General features: G+C 38.4%; 1 protein-coding gene across 1 annotated transcript in view; it reads right to left on the reverse strand.

The window, feature by feature from the left end:
* Positions 1 to 22,363, reverse strand: part of SUCLG2 (succinate-CoA ligase GDP-forming subunit beta) — a 262,225-nt gene that overhangs the window by 123,816 nt on the left and 116,046 nt on the right. The window contains exons 3-4 of the mRNA XM_043443553.1: positions 4,785 to 4,884; positions 3,989 to 4,079 (exon numbers count right to left, since the gene is read on the reverse strand). Of these exons, the coding sequence (XP_043299488.1) occupies positions 3,989 to 4,079; positions 4,785 to 4,884 (191 nt within the window). The remainder of the gene's footprint in view (positions 1 to 3,988; positions 4,080 to 4,784; positions 4,885 to 22,363) is intronic.

The following is a 22,363-nucleotide window of genomic DNA, read 5'->3' on the forward strand; positions in this document are numbered from 1 at the left end:
ACGATGACCTAGAAAGCTATAATGTAATGAATACAATTAACTCCTTCTTTTCAAACCTCTATAGAATTTATGACTGGTTAAAAATAGAGTACCTCAGAAGGGGCTTCATAGTGATTCTTCTATCATAAATGGTAGCTCATGAATTTTGTAAGAAATATTTCTTGGCACGTGGTGTTAGGATTTTCATAGAACCATTTTTATTTCAAGCTCACTTTTGAATCCACAGCTAGTCTAGAGAACCAGATTTAACAACTTTCAGTAGTTACTGTAACAAACAACGCAGTGTTATAACTTTTTAGGATAAGTGTCATTCAAGTGTCCTATTCTTAATTTTCTCAAGTGTTGACAGATGTGCTCTGTATTCTATCAAATTTCTATTTGTAAAGACCAGCTGCTGTCTCAAACAGCTCTTGCTTGGTAGAAATAGCCCATCACTCTTTAAGAAAACATTCCCAAGAAAATGATGATTTTCAATAGATAATTCATGGACTTTTATATACAGACAAATTTTCTGACATTGAGATGCCCTTTATATGACCCAGGATGTTGAAATCCTCCAGGAATTGTGACAGAGAGAACATAAATGGACTCCGTGAACTCCCATGTCATGCAAAGCTCAGTTAAACACATTTCAACCATCTTTATCCGTGACGGATAGAAACTGTATCAACACAGCCTTTTCATGGAGGCCTCCAGTATGGAGAACCTTTCTAACGTCCTTTACCCTTGAGCAATGAATCTGTTTTTCATGTTTCTAACTGTCTGTTCATTTTGTTTTATTTTTTATATATCATGCTATTAAGACTACAGTATGTAGATGAGAGCTGGGGCACAAACTATTTGTAACAGAACGGCAGTTAGCTAAGATTAACAGGGTACTCAGTTACTCTCTGCGGACAGGAACCATTACTGGCAGTGACCCATGGAGCACATGTGTAGTAGCACTGTCTTACCTCCCCTATTACTATCCCAAGGAAAACACTATAAACACAGATTTAGGAAAAAGCCCCAATGTGAACAGATGTAGGTAATGTCCTTAAATAGCTTCTTAAACAAACTAAGACCTAAAGTTTCTATCGTCTGGGAACTTCTGACTGATGTCCAGGATTCCATAAATTTAAAATGTATGAAAAAAATTAATTAATTAATTAATTAATTAAATAAAAATGCATGGAGAAGGAAATGGCAACCCACTCCAATATTCTTGCCTGGGAAATCCCATGGACAGAGGAGCCTGTGGGCTCGGTTCACGGTGTAGCAAGAGTTGGACACAACTGAGCAACTAAACCTACACTGCTGGTGGGAATGTAAAATGGCATGGTCACTTTGGAAGACATTTTGATGGTTCCAGAAAAACTTAAGCATAGAAGTACCATTTAACCCAGGAATTTTACCCCCAAAGCTCTACTCAGGAAGAATGAAAACACAAATGAATGTTCACACAAAAATGCATACACAAAAGTTCATGCCTGCTCAAAAATGGTAACAATACAATTCATTGTTCATCAACTGATGAATGAATAAACCAAATGTGTTATAGTCATACAAAGCAGTATTATTCAACCATAAAAATGTATGAAGTACTGATACATGCTACAACACGGATGAACCTTGAAAAAAAGCTAAGTGAAGGAAGCCAGACAAAAAAGGGTTTGAAAGATTCCATTGATATGAAATATCCAGAATAGGCAAATCCATGACTATAGAAACAGGTTCACAGTTTCCAAGGGATGGAAAGGCAATGGAGAATGACTTCCAACGGGCATGGGTTTCTTTCTCAGGGTGATCCAAGCATTCTGGTTTTGGATAGTGACGATGGTTGCACAACCCAAGAATATACTAAAAACTACTTAACTGCACATCTTAAATGGATGAATTATGTGGTATGTGGATTATATCATATTAAAAAGAAAATCAATACAGACACACTGGATTAGTGTTTCCCCAGGCTGGGAGTAGGCATAGAAACTGTCTGCAAATGGATGGGAGATTTTTGGGTTGGTTGATGGAAATGTTCAAAAATTAGATTGTGGTAATAGCTGTCAACTCCATAAATTTATTAAAACTACAGAAGTTGTACATTTTAAATGAGTGAATTTTATGGTATGCAAATTATACCTCAATAAAAATATTTTTTAAAAAGTTAAAAAAAAAAATGCAGGTTCCTTAAAGTATATGTAACGTTACTGCTTCAAGTATGTGGTAATACATATTTTACACGGGAAAAGGACAAAAACAATATTTAACAATTATTTCTAGAAGGTGAGAATAGAAAATTTTACTCTCTAATTTTTATATTTCTGTACTAATGGAATTTTTCTCATGTTAATCATTTTTGCAAACAGGGAAAAAACTACTTAAAACTATACCACTCTGGTCATTTCTTGGCAATGATTCTATTTACAAGAATGCACTTATCCCCAGGATTTCAGGAACCTATCTACAAACTAATTTTATGCATATATATATATAGTGTGTGTGTGTGTGTGTGAGAGAGAATCTTCTTGTGTGTATTTTATATGCTTTTTAAAGGTATCACAAACTCTATTCTCAAACTCCATGTGTCCATAAAAAATAATAAATTCCTACAAACAAAACCACTAATCATATCCCCTGTAAACAAATTTTGAACAAGTTATATAGGTAGAGGCTCATAACCAGTTTAAAGGGGAAAATAAAAGTACGGTGCTGAGCTGAACAAAAATAATTCTTCAAAACCACTGTAAGACGTAAACAGTTCTTGTATCTAGCTGCGAGGCACTGGGAAAGGGAAACAACCAGAGCCAGTTTTGTCTGTACACTTCCTCAACCTTCAGAAAGGCTCTGTGTTCTTAGAGGGAAGGCGCTAACGACCTACCAGTATCCCCATCTCCCTCCAGCTCAGTGTCCTTTTCAGGACCAAGGCAGTGTGCTTGGTAAGCTAAGTATGCTAAGAAAACCCAGCTGGTGATTTTGGGGGGGCCGTCATATCAAAAATTTTCCAGACAACTCCCTCTGAAATGTAAAAATGGAATGCACTGCCTCAGCTGCCTGAAGAATGGCACTCTGGAAGAGATTACCATGTGATAATCCACATGTGATGCTGTGTCTGTGGAGCAGACAGTTGCCTCCCCAAAATGCTGGGCCCTAACCTGCTGTTACCATGTCAAGATGGGGCCTTCTAGTCATCTGTAGCGCACAGGCCTAGAGTGAGTGAGCTGTGCAGTCACCCAGGCCTGCATGCCAGACGGTCCCACTCTTGGTCTCTGATTTGATGTTCTGCTGCAGCCAACTTGAAATCTGAACAAGAATCTCACATTTTCATTTTGCACTGGATCCTGCAAATCGGGCAGTCAATTCTGGTGCCTTGATACATAACAGGGAGTTCAGCAAAGCTAATCAGACTGATAGGAGGGTAAGTTAGGCTCTGTTAGATCTACCAGTCACAGTTTCACGGCTGAGGTAAGCCACTTTGCTTTAGACTTTATTTTCCGTGTGTGTGTACAAGTATGTGCCCTGTACACACTTGGGTGTCCCAGCAGATCCCACTAATATGACATACTCCCAGTAATAACAGTGAGTCAAAATGGTAATAACCTCAAAATAAGTTACAGGGGAACACAGAAAAACCACCAAAACAAGCATAGTAATTCTGATATACTGGATGAGGGTGGGGCTGTGAGGAAGCAGAGAATGTCCCTCACTGATTCTAGGAACTGTCATGTTAAGTCCTTTTTGACTTTAAACAAAATGTGTCTGTGTTCTAAAACAAAAAATTATTATTTCAATCATTACCCATCGTTACTCAATCCTGATGATAATAAACAGTATTACTAATTTAGAATCCTTTTTTATCTCTCCTCAAAGTCATACTACACCAAAAACTACATGAGGTTCCAAAAAAATGACACATAGACAAAGTGTACTGCTTCATTAGACTCTGTCAAAACTGAAGTATGATTTTTTTTTTAACACATACACAGAAGATGGCCAAAAGCATTCACATTACCTTTTTAACTTTCACACCTTCTTTCGGAGTTTGTTTTGTTGCTAGATTATATCCAATCATCTGTTTAGCCAGCTGTCCCACAACTTTAGGGCTAAGAGAGAAGAGAAAAAAAGAGAGAGAAGAAAGAAAAGAAAGTCAATATTTATACTGAACACAATTTTAAGACACAGTCCATATTATACCCCCACATCCACCCTGCCTTGGGCCCACCTTCCACCTTCACAGAATGCATGGTACTTTTTGTTTATTTACCAGGTGCCTAGCAGTGTACCAGATGCTCCCTGAGTGCAAAATATATATGAATGAGTGAATGGGGGTGGAAGGAAGGAAGAGGAGGGGAGGAAAACGAAAATAAGTTTGCTTAAGTTTGTTCTTCCCTCCCCCCAAATAAGTTACAGTCATAGTAGAGAGACAATGCTGAAATGCACAGCAGACTCAGGTAAGATGGTGGGCAACTTGGGAAGTAATGCCCAAAGATGGGGATAAAGGGAAGGGGAAGGATCAAAGAAAACAATTGAAAGGTATGTGACAGGAGAGGAGAGGAAAGTGTTTTCACTGATTGTCTAGAACAGAAGGGGTGTCAAGTTTTCACCAATTAGTGAACAAAAATCCTTTTACAGGAGAAGGAAAACTGGGACACTGCAGAGCCCTCTGCCTGTTATCTACGTCATTTATTTGTGACCTTCTGCTCCTACCCCCACCCGGGCCCGACTCTCTTAGTGCTCCTTTCGATCATGAGCAGCATTTTCCATAACTGCTTTGCCCAAAGATAAGGAATTAAAACCTCCACGCTTACTCTTTTGTTAAATGAACGCCTCCTTTCAAACCGCTGCTGAAGACACCTTTTCCTCTTCCGCCAGCTAAGATCTGGGCTTTTAAAACAATTTCTTTTGCATCTGCCAAAGAAAATTCAGAGTTAGTAGCTGATTTAAAATTCTTTTTTTTTTAGCAACCAGCAAGTGGTAATGACATAACTTCCAAAAGTGACTGGCAAAAGCTCTCTTAAAACAACTTTGAAAATGAAGGCAATAAAGAACTTCAAAAAACATCGATACACCTAAATACAAAGTCTGTTTACTGTAGACATTCAAATATTTCCTGCCAGTTTAATCTAATTCTCAACCATCCCAAGGGAGAACAAGGCATGTGTTCCCTTGTTCTTCTAAGTGTCAGAAGATGCTAAATAAATCCAGGCTGGAAGTATTAATTCTACTGTGTAACAACACTCCCATGTGACAGAGACACCAATCTGCCAGTCAGAGGAGCTAACTACCTGTCAGCCATCTGAGATGTCAAAGGGAAGACTGGTTTACTTGGAGGAAAGTTTTAAAGAAAAGTTGCAAAGGGAGTATTTAATAGCTGTTTTCTTGGAAACCAACAGTTTTTTGACCAGCTGTTCTATGTATCAGCAGGGTTGGGTAAGGGAGGAAGAAATGGATTAAAACTAAAAGGAAGCAGTATTTTATCAGTGTTGGCAGGGTAACAGAATATCCCAGAGCAAAGTGGCTGTGGAATCTCTCTTCGTCAAAACACTCAAGGAAAGAGTGAATGGTCCGCTCTTGACATTTGAGACCAGTCATAAACTCAAACACGTTTATGGACCTGGTGGGAAGGCTGAGTGTGTGAAGAAGCCCAGTGATAGAGAAAGGACCATCAGCCAATAGGAATACTCCCCTATCCAATAAACAAAATGAAAAAAAAAAAAGGCAACCCACAAATTAAATGTGTTTAATAAACCAAATAGTACACATCCTCCAGCCACAATTATCATTCTCTGTATGTGATTCAGTTTTATCTAAAATTAGAGAATGAAATCAGACAATCTCCGATATGGTTCTAACAGTTTTCTTATTTGGCACACCAGGTTTAAAATTGCAGACCCAGGTTTTAATCGAGGCTTCCGCCTTTGCCCAGCTGTGTGACAATGTACAAGTTACTTAATGTCTTTAAGTCTCAGTTTACTCAATTATGAAACAACAATCATGGTTGTTTCAAGAATTAAATTAGAAAATATATGTGACTATCCTAACAGACTAAAAACTCATATGAGTAATGAAAAATTATCGCCATGATCAATTAGTTCATTTTATTATCTTTGTATATTGTGAAGAACCAAAATGATTATTTCCATTCAAGCAGAAATGGTAAAAAGTAATGGAATCTGCCACCAGTCATGCCAGGTCTGTAAATGTTGGCTATTTTAGCCAGTACTACCATCGTTACTATTACTCATAGGCAAGGAGGCAAAGGTTCAAAGAGAAGGAGCCACAGGTATTTTCAAGAAGGAAATGGGAGAGCTATGGAAGGATTTGACACAATGAAGGCACTGGGTAAAACAGTCACTCTAGCTGATGTAATCAGATTGTTAAGGTGCATAATCTTATTGGTTGGTCTTCCTTTATATATTTGCTCACACTCAAAAAATCAAGGTTCACTTTCTCTTAGAAGCAAACACAGCCCTTTCTTTGCTGCCCTCTATAACCTCTGACAACAGTTTCTGCCCTGGATACGAATCATCACAACATCAGTCAAACAATGTCTTAGACTAAACTAGTTCCCATCAAATTAAGTAGAAGCCAAGTTATCGCTACTGCTCATTATCAAACCCTTACTAGGAATGGAACCAAGTAAAATGAATTTATTGTGCATTTAGGCTACTGCATGTAGGAGTAGTAGTAAGGTAAGAACTTTGGTGTAAAACAGACTTAGTTAAAATCTCCAACTCTGCCTATTCCTTTATTTATTGAGAAGAGAATGAGATTTAGAAAGGTAAAAGTAACATGTCCAACTATAAAATAGTCATAACAATTTACAGTGTTAGAATGATGTGAAAACAAACGAACAGAGTAGGTAAAATACCCATCTCAAAGTCTGGCACATTTAAAACAAAGAGTCAAAATATTATAGCTATTACAGTATCATAATTATTTTCAGCAATTCAGCAAAAGTAGAATTCAGAAAGAAATTTCCAATTTCCCTTTGAAGATATTAAGTGGAAAAAACACTTCTGCTGTTTACTCAATTTTTAATTGTGTTTTCTTCAAATTCTTTAAAAATAGCCAGCATTCCATTCCCATTATCATTTTTCATAACCTCATGAATCTGAAAAAAGAGATGCTTTCCTCTCCAAGCTCTCCAGTAGCAAAACTTCAAAGCCATGCAGACTACCTAAATGGGCAATGTTAACTGACATTACATGGGCTTGATTAGTTAAGTTTTAGGCACTAACCATCAAGACAGACAAACAGTTGTAAGCTCAATAAAAGTGTTGTCAATTATTCACATCACTATTGATCACTTATCAAAGGACTTCATGCCACCCAGCTGGTAGACCAAGCAACCACTTTGGAGACTGAAGACACATATTGGGGCATGGAGAAAGAGGGAAAGAAAGAGACTCTGTCAAATCTAGGTATATCTTCTGCAATTTATCAGTTCAGTTCAGTCGCTCAGTCGTGTCTGACTCTTTGCGACCCCATGAATCGCAGCACGCCAGGCCTCCCTGTCCATCACCAACTCCCAGAGTTTACTCAAACTCATGTCCATCGAGTCAGTGATGCCATCCAGCCATCTCATCCTCTGTTGTCCCCTTCTCCTCCTGCCCTCAATCCCTCCCAGCATCAGGGTCTTTTCCAATGAATCAACTCTTCGCATGAGGTGGCCAATGTATTGGAGTTTCAGCTTCAGCATCAGTCCTTCTAATGAACACCCAGGACTGATCTCCTTTAGGATGGACTGGTTGGATCTCCTTGCTGTCCAACGGACTCTCAAGAGTCTTCTCCAATACCACAGTTCAAAAGCATCACTTCTTCGGAGCTCAGCTTTCTTCATAGTCTAACTCTCACATCCATACCTGACCACTGGGAAAACCATAGCCTTGACTAGATGGACCTTTGTTGGCAAAGTCATGTCTCTGCTTTTTAATATGCTATCTAGGTTGGTCATAATTTTCCTTCCAAGGAGTAAGCGTCTTTTAATTTCATCACAGGCTAAAAATAAGTTCACTACTATCACCTCTTCTGGTTAGTTCTCCAATGCTAATAAAGCAATATAGTATGTCAGAAGCCAAAGTAAAATAAGTTTGTCCTGTCTTGTGGGAAACTCACATAAAGTAATTTAATTCATGTGATTATTTACTCAAACTGTTGAAAATTAAGTGACCAGATTCTACTGAACAGGAACTGGCTTTTTCATTTAGTATTTACCAAGTGGTTTCATACTTAATGTCACTGTTTCCATTTTATTTAAAAATCTAACTTCTCCAAAAACTCATACAAATTTCCATTTATTTTTAACATTACCTCACTGTTTCCAAAGAGAATTACAAAAGAATATTCCAGGGACTTTCCTGGTGGTCCAGTGGTTAAGAATCCACTTGCCAGTGCAGGGCACATGGGTTTGATTCCACATGCCACAGAGCAACTAAGCCCACGTACCACAATTACTGAAGCCCACAAGCTACAAAGAGAGAGTGGTCCCTACTCATTGCAACTAGAGAATGCCTGCAGGCAGCAACAAAGACCCAGCACAGCCGGAAATAAATGAATGAATGAATGATATCTCAATGAGGAAATTCAATTTTTGCATGAATACACAAGATGATCCAACTACATTATAGGATATAAAGCTAAAAAGAGACAAGAGGAGGGTGAAACTCTCCTCCAATAGATTTTGTACAGATACGGATTTCATCTATACATTAAATAACCATATTACTAGTAAAACCAAAGTCTATTTAACTCCAAATTTCTGACTCTTAAATGACAGGCTTACATAAAGTAGCCTAAATATGCAATACATCTACTTTATTCTGTTTCTTTTCCTGGTGAGTTTTCTGATAATGAGCAGTGCTTAGGGCAAGGTTTCTACTGGGTTTGATGGAAACCAGTTTACTATAATTCATATACATATATTTTAGGAGAAAAAAGCACTATAAGAGACATATTTGATAAACTTAATAGATATGTAATACTTCCAAATACCATATCACTTGAGAGAACAAAATTTATAGCCATTAAGAAAACCTAAAGGAAACTCTCTAAGCCACAGTTTTATTTCATTCTATTAGCTGCATTAAAATAATGCTTTCTCACTGTTTTCCTCTCATTCTCCCTCACAATGAGTGTTACTATAATTACAATACAGTTTTTTGTAATTGTATAATTACAATACAGTCCTAAAGGACTGATTTCCTTTAGGACTGATTTCCTTTTTCTGGTAGTCACATATGAATGTGAGATTTGGACCATAAGAAGGCTGAGAGCTGAAGAATTTCCTTTAGGACTGATTTCCTTTTTCTAGTAGTCACGTACAAATGTGAGATCTGGACCATAAGAAGGCTGAGCGCTGAAGAATTGATGGAATGAACTGTGGAGCTGGAGAAGACTCTTGAGAGTCCCTTGGACTGCAAGATCAAACCAGTCAATCCTAAAGGAAATCAACCCATATTCACTGGAAGGACTGATGCAAAAGCTGAAGCTCCAATACTTTGGCCACCTGATGCAAAGAGCCAACTCATTAGAAGAGACCCTGACACTGACAAAGAATGAGGGCAGGAGGTGAAGGAGGCAACGAAGGATGAGATATTTGGATGGCATGATCAACTCCATGGACATGAGTCTGAGGAAACTTCAGGAGATAGTAAAGGACAGGGAAGCCTGGCATGCTGCAGTCCATAGGGTGGCAAAGAGCGGGACATGACTAGTGATTGAACAGCAACAACAAAGCCTAAATAGAATAAATAATAAACATTTTAATTAGAAAAACTTTGTAGAACTAGTTCACTTTGTTTTTCAGAGATAGAATTCTGAAAATATATCAATGCAAAATAATGTTTACAAGATATATTTCAGAACCAGAACACAAATGGGCCACAGCAAACGTCTGAAATGTTAGCCAAGAATATCAATAAGAGAAGCTATTTTCAGCTATCCTTTTTTAAATAGTTTGGTATTGAACCAAATATCTGTATTACTGAACTGGTTTTTATTCAGCATTGCTCTTTCAAAATATAATACTTTCTAAACACAAAATGTATTACTCTACATGCCAATACTACAGCGAGATGACTACTGCCATGATCATCTATTTTGAATCAATAACACTGGAGCTTTGGGGGGAACTATGATTTCTATGATTCACTGACAAGCAATATTGGAATATTTAGTTTTCAGCACAACTGCATTGCGTAATTTTGAGCATAGTGATCACCTTTCACGAGGTTTGATAGAATTCTTAACAGAAGAAAGTAAATGTATTTCAGATTTACCTATTACAAATGGAAGGCATGGAGAAAGGGGAGGGCGAGGTAAGAGAAGAGCTGAAAGATACTATGAAAAGATGAACCTTAATGAAGAACATACAATTATAGGGTGATAATGGAGACTCAAGTGGCAATTTCCCAAAAGAAATGAGCTAACATCCCTGTTTTCGTTACAACTCCAGAACCTGAACCTGAAGACGGTGAATTACTCATCTTCAATCATTAATGTAATATCTCCTACAGACTGACTTACCTATTTCCTTTGATTGTGACTAGGTCACTCGCTGTGAAGAAGACTGATTCTGAGACCAAATAACAATTTCGACTTTCAATAACTCTGACAAGGGCTCACAAACACTGAGATAGAGAATTTTAAACATATGAGGTGTCAGAGTAAGTCATTTCACCATTGGTCACATCCCTAGACTGAAACAGAAATGGAGATATTTGACTCTGTATCAGTATGCTACTTAGAGACTTAAAGACTTAAATTATATCAAAGACTTAAATTACACGTACTTACAGCAGTGATTTACAAATAGAAGCAAAAGATGAAAATAAGACTCTCCAGTACAGGGGTTTTATGATACAAACAGGAAGTTGTCTAGGGAGAGATTATTTTACATTAAAATATTCTTCACTGATAAGGCTTTTTTCTGTAAGTTCTAAATCTTAATTTCCCACTGAATATGATAGTCAATTAACTTCACATTATCTAAAATAATTCCTTCATTTGGACACTGGGGAGGCATGATAATGCTCACTTGAACAGTTTATTGATTATAAAGGAGATAATAATATTATCTTAACATGAAACAGTTTTACTTTCAAGGGAATCATTTTAACTTGAGTTCCTATAAAACTGGGTTTCCCAGGTGGCACAGTGGTAAAAGAATCCGCCTGGAGATGCCAGAGACACAGGTATGATCCCCAAGTCTGGAAGATTCCCTGGAGGAGGAAACAGCTACCTACTCCTGTATTCTTGCTTGGAGAAGTCCATGGAGAGAGGAGCCTGGCGGGCTACAGTCCATGGAGTTGCAAAGAGTCGGAAACAACTGAGCATGCACACACATACACACACACACAAAAAAATTCCTAAATTAGTTTGATAAATCATTGTTTTTTTCAAACTGCCATACTCTTAAAGATACTGTATATGTAATACTACGTTACAGGCTTCATTAAAATCTATAATGATAAATTAGCTTATTCTTCTGACCTTGTCACTGGTGCTATTAATTATTTTAATAACCATTAATACACACTCCATTTGTGATAAAAATTTCAAAGCTAAATAAAAATTACCTCCAGAAAGGCTCTATTCAGTTGTAATATCTTACCTTTTCTATCCTTTAACACTTATAAACCAATCTTTCATTTTGCCTACTAGATTAAAAGATATGTTTCTGAAAGAAAGGTTAAGGATAGAACTTCCTGTCACTGATGGCAAAATTAACATGATCTTATTTAAGCACATGTAGCGCAAAAAAAAAAAAAGTCTAATACTCTAAGACTGAAACCACAGGACATTAAACAAACCTTCTGAAAATGAAACCACTTGGGAAAAAAGAGACAATCTTTCAGAACAAACAAGTTTCTTCAGAAAAAGAAATCTCCAGAAGAAATCTCTATACAGATTATATAGTAGGGATTAATGATATACACTAGTAATAAAAATATCTGTGTAACATTTGTAACTTCAACATATCCTGGAAATAGTCACAGATGATGAAAAGCATTTATGAACATCAATAGCACTTCTACAGTGTTTTGTGGTACACTTGAAAGGAAAGAATGATAAAAGAAAACTAGCTATTAAAAAAATCATTTTTTTCCCGGACTTTTAAGGCAAAGATGTGTTCAGTCAGGGTTCAATTAGGGAAGCAGAACCACCATGAGTTATGTATAAGAGTCTTATTACAGGAATTAAAGCTGAACTTGTAAAAGATACTGAGGAAGGGAAGATGTGAAAGTGGAAGTTGAAGGATCGCAAGAGTCACCAACCAGCCAATCAGAGAAGCCAGCATATCCAGACTCACGGAGAAGGTATGGGACTTGTGGCCAAGTGGGTTTGTGTTCATGTTGATCAGCAAGGTCAGCAATTGAGGAAAATTGTTGGACATGGAGCACAGAACAGCAAAGACAGGTTGAACCCTCTTGCCAGCATGTCTACATCTGCCCATCACTGTATCACAGAGTAACAGCTGCATTCCAAATTCTGTGCAATCCCATATCTAGCCAATTCTAACGTGAATTATACAGGGAAGGAGATTCTGCGAGACAGAGTTCCACCTTAACCAAGCTGACAAAGTATAAATCACCAGAGCTAATAATAAAGGCATCAAAAGGCAAAGACCATGACTGCTGGCAGATTCAGAACTAACATTTTTGACAGTCTCTGGAGAACATATCCTGGGCAAGAGTATATCCCAGCTTCAGAGGCAGACAACTGGAAGCTACTTGATAATACAAAAGTATAAGGGGATCAATCTCTTGTTGATCTGAATCAGTGATGAACAAGGAGGAAAAGATGGCGATGCCTGGAATTGATATGGGAAGATAAACTCACAAAGGTTTTATTTTCAGAGCCAAGTGGAAAGACTATAACATTTAAAATGTATATAACATACACATTGCCTGGCTGCATCCACATTAAAAGATGTTTCCTTCACTTTCAGAGCAACACTACTAGTATTCTGAGATTTTTCACTTTCATGATTAGAAATTTTGTCTGTTCACTATCTTGTCTTACTTAAATCCATTCCTCTATCTGGCTCTCCACTTGGTGAGAGATGGTCTCAAGCACTACTGTCCAGAATCAGCCCCACCGCCTGTTTGCTGTTCTCATTCTGCTGCCCGTGGTCTACGGGCCACACGGCCACCAGTTTCCCTTACTCAAGAAAGACCCCCAACTTCTCACAGGTGGGTCCCCTCTGGGGAACTTCTCAAGCAAGTGGGACTGTGTCCTCTGGGACACAGTCTCCAGGGGAGACCAGGATCAATCAAACCTGACAATCCTGTGCCCTGGCAGCTGTAGCTCCTGCTGGCCAGCCGTCCCCTTTCCTTACAGAGATCTCACAAGAACCCTACATTTTTCTAAGCCACTCCGCTCTTTAGGGACCCTTTCTCCAGACAGGCCCTGATTTTCCAATTGCAGAATACATTCAAAATCCTTCTCACAGACTCTCGAGTCCAACGCAAATCAAGGAATAGTACTGGGCATCTGTTCTATGCTTCTGAAAAATTCATGATGGTTAAGAAACCTGGAACGTTCTAAGACAATTAGGAGGTCCATCTGTCCAATATGCACAGAACACCCTTTGATAGAGCAATCCCAATTCTGTGAAAATCGACTACAGAAATAAGAATTTTCACTGCAATGTAACTATAAGAGGGAAACAGTGAAAACAACCAAAATGTCCATCAGTATTTGAACATGTGGGATTGGAAAAACAAATTGTACATATCCATATGATAAAATAGTACAAATACTATATATATTTATTAGGGCCCCTGGTGGCTCAGTGGTAAAGAATCCACCTGCCAAGCAGCAGTTGTGGGTTCGATCCCTGGGTTGGGAAAATCCCCTGGAGTAGGAAATAGCAACCCTCTCCAGTGTTCTTGCCTGGAGAATTCCATGGTCAGAGGAACTTGGCAGGCTATAGTCCATGGAGTCACAAAGAGTCAGACATGACTTAGTGACTAAACAACATGATTTAAGTAAATATTTATGTAAAAACACGGGCAAATATCCACAGACACTATAAGCTTTAAACTGAGCTAACAATATTTAAAAATAAATATTCACTTTTGTGAATAGTTATACAGTCATAATGAAATCTAACTGGACAATAATCAAATTATTAACTAAGATTATCTTAAGGATGTAACGAGGAGTATTATTGGTACCTTTCAGTACTGATACAAATTTTTGGCAATTATCATGGGCTGTCATAAAAAAATAAAACTGAGACTTTAAAAATGTGAGATAAATATAGGCAGTTATTTATAGTGGTTTGTCTTGAATATTTAAATGTTCCTTTCTGTATGAGTCTTTATAGTTTTTCTCTGTGGGGTCAGGGATGTCTATATTTGAGCAGGCCTCCAGAAAACACCTTCAAGAAACATGGCTCATAATCTTACAACGTGACCTCCTAAAGTGTCAGGCAAGAAAACTGACAGCAAAAGAAAAATGTTTTGCCTTTTTAAGACATCTATTGAGCACCTAAGGAAATACAAAAATTTTAAAAAGCCATAGTCACTGCCTTTCAGAAACCTAAAATCTACTGAAGGAAAGAGATACAAACAAAGAATTACTGAAAAATATGAATGCTTTCATAAATGGCAAGAATTAAGGACAGTGAGAAGGGGGAACAGTGTCAAGTTAAACAGAGCAGGAGAGAGAACAGAAGAACCATGGAGAGAAGAGCTATGAGTTTTCTAGGTAGATAAATCCAGGGAGTGAATATACCAATGGGTAAATAGCTAAGAAAGGCTACTGTGCTATACTTACTTGGCTGTTGCAGTTACCTATTTAAATTAGAAACCACTATAGCACTGCTTCAAATAAACCAGTCAAGCATGCCAAGGATTCAGCACTCAAATTTCTGATTTCAGATCTTCAGAAAAACTCTACATATTAAAGTTTATTTCTCCATACTCAAGAAAAGCATATAAGTGAAAAAAACACATATATTATCTTTGTTAAATTTAGTTGTTTTGTCCTAAGTGCTTTTAAGATCTCTAATAATTTTATCACGGTGGTTTTTAAGAAGCCCCCAATCAGGCACACTTTCAAAGAGGGTTGCGAAAGCTTCCAAGGGGTCTGTGAGATTCAAACTAAGCAGCTGTTTAATGATAGCAAGAGTTAAGTATATGTCCACCCCCTCTAACCTATAAATAAACACATATTCCAGACTTAATATGTGCAACCATCCTAAATGCCTGAGATATAGAATTCCAAACACCGGGTTGGTGATATTGCTATAAAAAGGAACTCAGGGGGTTTTTATTTTCCATTTTAAAGTGCTGAAGTACTGGATGACACTCCAGAGCAGTGTCAGGGGATCACAGAAACAGGGGATGACCCACACCCAAGAGAGATGAAAAACCTCAGAGCCACTTTCCCATGATACATACATCTACTGTGCTCCAGCATAATTTATTATGTAGCTTTCAAATTGCTCTGAGTTTTAAACTGCAGTGTCTTACTCTTTTATTGCCTGTCTTGATCCATTCATTGTGTCTGAAGTCTAAGTCTACTGCTTGAATGTTAGAATGTTAAACACAGGGAAGACTTTAGATTGCATCCTATGGGATGAAATCAAGCAATTTCCCTGAACTTGGAAGAGTTTATATTTGGCTGACTTTTGAGGCCTGAGAAATAATTACTTCTTCCTTTTCCTGCAATGCCAGCTTTCTTTGGTTTTCTTCCTTCCTTTCTGTGTTTCCCTCTTCTTCCTTATTCTTCCCCATCCTTCCTTTCTCCTTTGATCTTTCCCTGTATTATTTCCAATTTTTGTTAAGTGCAAGTTCAATTATATCTAAAGATAACTAACTTCAGTTTCAACAGTTCATTTCAACAGCCAGAAGATAAGGACTAACTTTAAATTTCACCTCCCATCACACCTTCCTCAGAACCACTCCCCAAAAAGGTTTAATGCACTTAAATTCCTCAGAATTGTTGTACTCGTCACTAACATGATCTATACCTGACCTCAGAAGTCACAGAGCCAGAAACTACTTTCTTAGACTGTCTTCAGAACAACCTTTCTGATGATCTTTGAGGCATTCAAATTAGGATGGTCTCTTCTGGATCTTCCTGAATCATTAAAAAAAAATTCATACCATAATGATCCAGGCCAAGTATTACAAACAAGACATTAAAGAGGGATGGAATGTGGGGGATGTCTCAAAAGGGAAAGGATACACACACACACACACACACACACACACACACACACACACACACACACACACACACACCTGAAGTGACTTAGCAGCATGTATTTATATATATGTCTCATTATGACTGATTTGCATTGATGGGCAGCAAAGACTACAACAAGCTGTAAAGCAATTATCCTCCAACTTAAAAAAGAAGAAAGTAAAGAATTAACAAGCAAAAAAAAAAAAAAAAAAAGAATTAACAAGCTAATGTGCCTTTTACTTCTTGGGGAAAAGAGCTAACACAGTCTTTTGAGTTGAGTTTGGAACTGTAAAGCCCAAAACACAGTAAAATACCAGCATCAGTATGTGGTAAAAGAGCTGGGATCAAGATGCGGTAAAAGAAAATTCTGGCAGGTTTTAAGTAGTTCTCCAATTGTATTAGTGTGGCAGACAAATCAAATCCTGTTTCACACTTGACCCACCAAGCAGTCCTATATAAGGATACCCTCTGGAATCCCAATCATTAGGAGACATTTAGACTCAAGATTCAGATTTCATTATGGCAGCTGGAACGTTAGCAGAATAAATCTATTCCTCCTGCCCACCAATCTCTCCTTCAAAATGTAGCCAACATTTGTTCTATTCCCCCACTCTCCCTCACCATCGCAGTTTTTGGGTGTTTTTTTTTTTTTTACTGTTTTTTACCTTAATTTTCAGGAGTATGATATTAGACACTTGGAAGTAAACAGCACATCCACAGAATTACCTGAAATATTCCTTTCATCCCCCACTGCTAGTGCTCCTAAATCCAGCTGCAGCTTTTTCCAGGTCCCTGACCCTTTTCTCTTTGCCTCACAGCAGGAGTTTGGAACAGGCTGTCATAATGCATAAACATGAGTTCACTGTGGGGACGAAAGGAGATCGTGCCACCCTAGCCGAATTTCCCAGGTATCTGTCCATAAAGTTAAAACATGACAACCTCAAAATAGAATGCCTTGGCCATACACAAAGGGAACAATTTTTGTGATGAATTAAGTCAACGTCAACCCGAGAATACTACAAAGTCTAACAAAGCAGATGCTACCCTTCCTCTGAAGAGCCTTCTAGTTCAAAGCAGACGCCACACCGAAGGGCAGCCACAGAGCTGGGGAGGGCCTCTGTCACCCTCAGTGAAGCCACGCTCGGTTTGCCCACTCGCGCTCCTCACACCTTCTCTAGAGTTTGTGGCTACACACACCGTGATACAGAATGAGACGGCCTCATTCCTCTGGAAACGACCAAGAGAGAGTGCCAGACACATAGTGGGCCCTCAGCATAAGGTCATTATTTATAATCACCACTTCTTTTGCACTGTGGAATTATCATCACAGTATTTATCAGGTGTTTACTGTGGGGTATGATTTGTGCTAAGTGTATTCATTACTCACACTGAAAAACTTCACCAAGGCTGAAATATCTGGAGTCACACAGCTAGCAAGAAGCAGAGTCAGAATGTTTCAGCAAGAAAAATAATTCTATAGACTGTGCTTTAGCTCTTCCACATAGAGCCTTGTTATTGGGTTCCCCCCCCCCCAAGCATTTTGATATTAAAATTACCAACCACATTTTAAAATAAAGTTGAACTACAAGTAAACATCTACATACTCACCACTTGAATTCTTTAGCTGCTAACATTTAACTACATTTGCTTTATTCCAAATCTCTCCATCCATCACAGTTCATCTTATTTTTTCAAGCATTTCAAAGTAAGTTGCAGGCCTCAGTGCAGTTCCCCTCAGCACTCCCATCAGTAACTAAAGCTGATACTTGTTTACAGTTCCTTTTTGGCAAGAGAGAAAATTTCCATACAGTCAAATGCCCAAGTCTGAAATGTACTATTCCACAGATTTTGACAAATGCATCTACTTCTGTGACTCAATCAGAAAATATACTGTTTCCCAATCAGGAAATATACTGTTATTTATGAGAGCATATTACAAGAGTGTCCTTGGGACAAAATATCAAAATAGAGCAGCACTGACAATGGGGATGTTAAGTCTCTTACTGAATTTTCATTGCAACATAACAAAATGCTAAAATTCTTACACCAACAGCACAAAGATCCATGTCTGGCCTATAACAGGCCACCAACAGTCCAACAGGTCTTGGACTATTCAAGGGAGTATAAAAAGCAATCAGTTCCCCACTACCCACCCCACCACCTGCAAATCAGAATTCTACTTGAAACATTCCTAGTCAGAGTTAGTAGCATGCAAAGCGCTGATTTCAAGAGCGTTTTTTGTTTTTTTTTTTTACCACAAGCATAGAGAACTTTTGAAAACAATTAATTATTTTAAAATATGAACTTTTCCAGCACTGATATTTCGGAAGTTCAGGGACGCTTCCAACAATAGCTGCACCAAATGTGTTTGCCTGCACCATGCGTGTCCTGGTATTTTGGACTGGTTATTTCATTTTGAAAAGGGAAGTGAATTCTGCTGAGTATTCTTGCAACCTCCAGAAAAGCCAGGATGCTGTTTCCAGCCTGGGTCTGATGCTTAAGTGATGGAGTGATGGAAAGGACTATCTTCAACCCAAAGCTTTTCTAGGCCATCAGTGTCACTGTCGCTGCCACTGCCTGAAGCTTAACATACTGGGATTCGAGGCCTTCCCTAAGCAGCCAAGGGTTTGAAAGAAAACCACTACAAAGTATTTAGAAGAGAAAAGGCAAAACACATCTATGTTAAAACCTAAAGTACATTACTCGTTTTGCAAACTGTGAAAAATACAGATAAAAATGCTTTTTTTCAAAAAAAGTCTGAAAGTCTTTTGTCTTTATAGACAAGAAGTCTATATCAACAGTTATCTCTGTGGGGTCAAGTTTCAAATGATTTTTACTTCCTTCTTTACAGCCATGATATTACCGATCCTTTTCACAATGACTGCTTATGCCTTTTATAATCAGAGGAAAATTATTCTCAGATTTAAATAAAATACATATTTATGTTACCTAGTAAGAACAATAACATTATTGCTAAGTAGGGTGGGGCATAAGAGCAGTAAAGCTTTTGCAATAAATATATATATACCAATATATATATATATAGGTAATATACCAAACTATTAACTGATTATTTGGAGAGGGGGAGATTACCAGCAATTTTTTTCTTCCTTTTGACTACAGATATGCTACAAAGAAAATATACCAAACTATGAACTGATTATTTGGAGAGGGGTAGATTACCAGTAATTTTTTTCTTCTTTTTGACTACAGATATGCTACAAAGAACATGTATAATTTCTGTAAATGGGGGAAATAACAGTTCAATTTTTAAACATATTTATCACACGTTAGATTACACTGGTGCCTGAGATGTACACAGAATGCTGCCATTCAGCTTTACTGGGCTTGGCACCCCTTCTTCACTTCATAAGCAGTATGGCTTGGAATTGAGGATGAAGGCAAGACTCAGCCTCTTCTCAATGCAGCAACTAATCTTCCAGTTCAAAGTCAGCCATGGTGTTCCTTGGGGCCTGGAGACTCACACATCTGTGCTTTCCAGAATTAAATGTATCGGATCCATGCAAGAAACATGAAGATTCATCCCTGTGACATTCAGGATAAGTCACTGGGTCTTAAGTCACCAATTTCCTTACGGGCTACATACAGGGGTCAAGTGCCCTCTTCAAGTGCCCTCCAGATGTATGTGCGAAAAACTAGAGCATCTTCTTTCTATGTACTTAATCTATCATCTGTCTTAAGCCCCATTCAAAGAAGAAAACATGTTGGAGATGATCAGAGTACATGGGTAAGTTAATGAGCCACTGGTCAGATGGCCTTGGATTACAACTCGGGCCTTTTTCCTCACCAGCCAACTGAGTGATCTTGGCTGAAGAAAACAGAACCTCAATGTTCTCATCTATGAAATGAAGTTCATAAATGTAGCCCTTACCTTTGAAAGTGTCTATGAGTATTAAATGCTAGGAAGTTGGCATTGTGTGGGAGCAGGGGGTTGGGGGAGTATATAAGGTATGTTAAGTTACTTATTTAACACAATATCTGGCTTACATTCTCACTTACATTCACATCTTAAGTTTCAAATAAATAATAGATGGTGATGATAAAGATGAATATGCTGTACACTGGGCAAAAATGTTTCATAGTAAGAAATCTAGTCTTACCAATTTTTATAAGTCTTAAGATATCAATGTCTTTTTTTCCCAATCATTCAGAAATGATCAAGAAAACGTACTCATGGTTGATGAGAACATAGTAGTTCAAACCAAGCTTTAAAAGGTCAGATACAAGAGAAGCTCACATTTACAGACACTTGGCACTTCCCTGTCCCCTCCCAGATGGGACTACTGCTGTTGTAAGAAAACCGTCTCTGGATCCCAGATAGGATTTCCCCGCCACACATGCACGCTGTGTTTTTATTTACATTTGGATAGTTTAGTTCCAACGCCTGCATGTTTCCTTACTTTTTGCTTTTTGATATCCATGACTGTTGCCTGGAATGAGTGGCCCTGGCCCATCTACCACATTTCCTGGCAGAGAACATGTCGCTTGACTCCATCTGGAGTTGCTCAACTTCAGGCCTCATTAGCAGGCTAAGGCTTGTACCAGCACAACACATCCCTCCCCCAGCATTGATGCTGGGTCCGTTCCAACCCTGTGGCAGCCTGCAGGGGAGGGAAAATGAGCTGGGAAGCAAGCTAGACACGGAGTCTGGCTGGCGTTTTGGACATCGGGGGCAGGACATATGGCTCTCTGTCCTTCAGTGTCATCACTGCTGTTGTCATTATTGTTACTATGGTGGTTGAAGCTGTTGTACATGTCTTAAAGACATCACATTCTCAGCACTGACTGTCTACCAAGAATTATTCAAAGGACTTTATACACTTCATCTTATTTAATCTTCACATTAGTTCTCTGCATAAGATACTAGTCCAGGATATCAGGAAACTGGAACTCAGAGAAATAAAATCCCTTGTCTAAGATCACACAGCTGTAAATTCCAGAGCACAGGCTCAGGCCAGAGGAGAAGATCCACCAACACCATCTGAGCATGACCTGCTACTACCCTTGCCCATTCACAACTGTGGGAGTGAATGAGCTTGTGAGGGTGTGATATGATAACGGTCACAGAGAAGGCAAGCCAACCACTTCCAATGTGACCAGAATCCCTGACCATGAGTTATGGGGTCTGTCAAGTACAAAGAAGAAAACGTGATGACCCAGTAAGAGCAACAAGAAGAAATACTGCCCATTTTGAGTGAAAGGAAAGGCTATGCCCATCAGGTAGCTCACAAGGATTAACAGTTTCATGGACAATCCCCTCAACTGTCTACACACTCAAATGTTTTTGTGATGTATTATACCTTTCCAAATAGGGAAAGGAATATGACAAGGCTATATACTGTCATCCTACTTATTTAACTTATATGCAGAGTACATCATGAGAAACGCTGGGCTGGATGAAGCACAAGCTGGAATCAAGATTGCTGGGAGAAATTATTAATAACCTCAGATATGCAGATGACACCACCCTTATGGCAGAAAGGGAAGAAGAACTAAAGAGCCTCTTGATGAAAGTGAAAGAGGAGAGTAAAAAAATTGGCTTAAAGCTCAACATTCAGAAAACTAAGATCATGGCATCTGGTCCCATCACTTCATGGCAAATAGATGGGAAAACAGTGGAAACAGTGACAGACTTTATTTTCTTGAGTTCCAAAATCACTGCAGATGGTGACTGCAGCCATGAAATTAAAAGACGCTTACTCCTTAAAATAAAAGTTATGACCAACCTCAAGAGCTTATTAAAAAGCAGAAACATTACTTTAGCAACAAACATCTGTCTAGTCAAGGCTATGGTTTTTCCTGTAGTCACATATGGATGTGAGAGTTGGACTATTAAGAAAGATTGTAACAATAACCCTGTATGTGAGACAGCAAGAGAGACACAGATGTGCTGAACAGTCTTTTGGACTCTGTGGGAGAGGGTGAAGGTGGGATGGTATGGGAGAATGGCATTGAAACATGTAATTTATCATATGTGAGACGAATTGCAAGTCCATGTTCGATGCATGATACAGGATGCTTAGGGCTGGTGCACTGGGATAACCCAGAGGGATGGGATGGGGATGGAGGTGGGTGGGGAGTTCAGGATGGGGAACACATGTACACCCATGGTGGATTCAAGTCAATGTATGGCAAAACCAATACAATGTTGTAAAGTAAAATA

Source organism: Cervus canadensis, chromosome 22 (assembly GCF_019320065.1).
Source record: "Cervus canadensis isolate Bull #8, Minnesota chromosome 22, ASM1932006v1, whole genome shotgun sequence".
Lineage (NCBI taxonomy): Eukaryota > Metazoa > Chordata > Mammalia > Artiodactyla > Cervidae > Cervus > Cervus canadensis.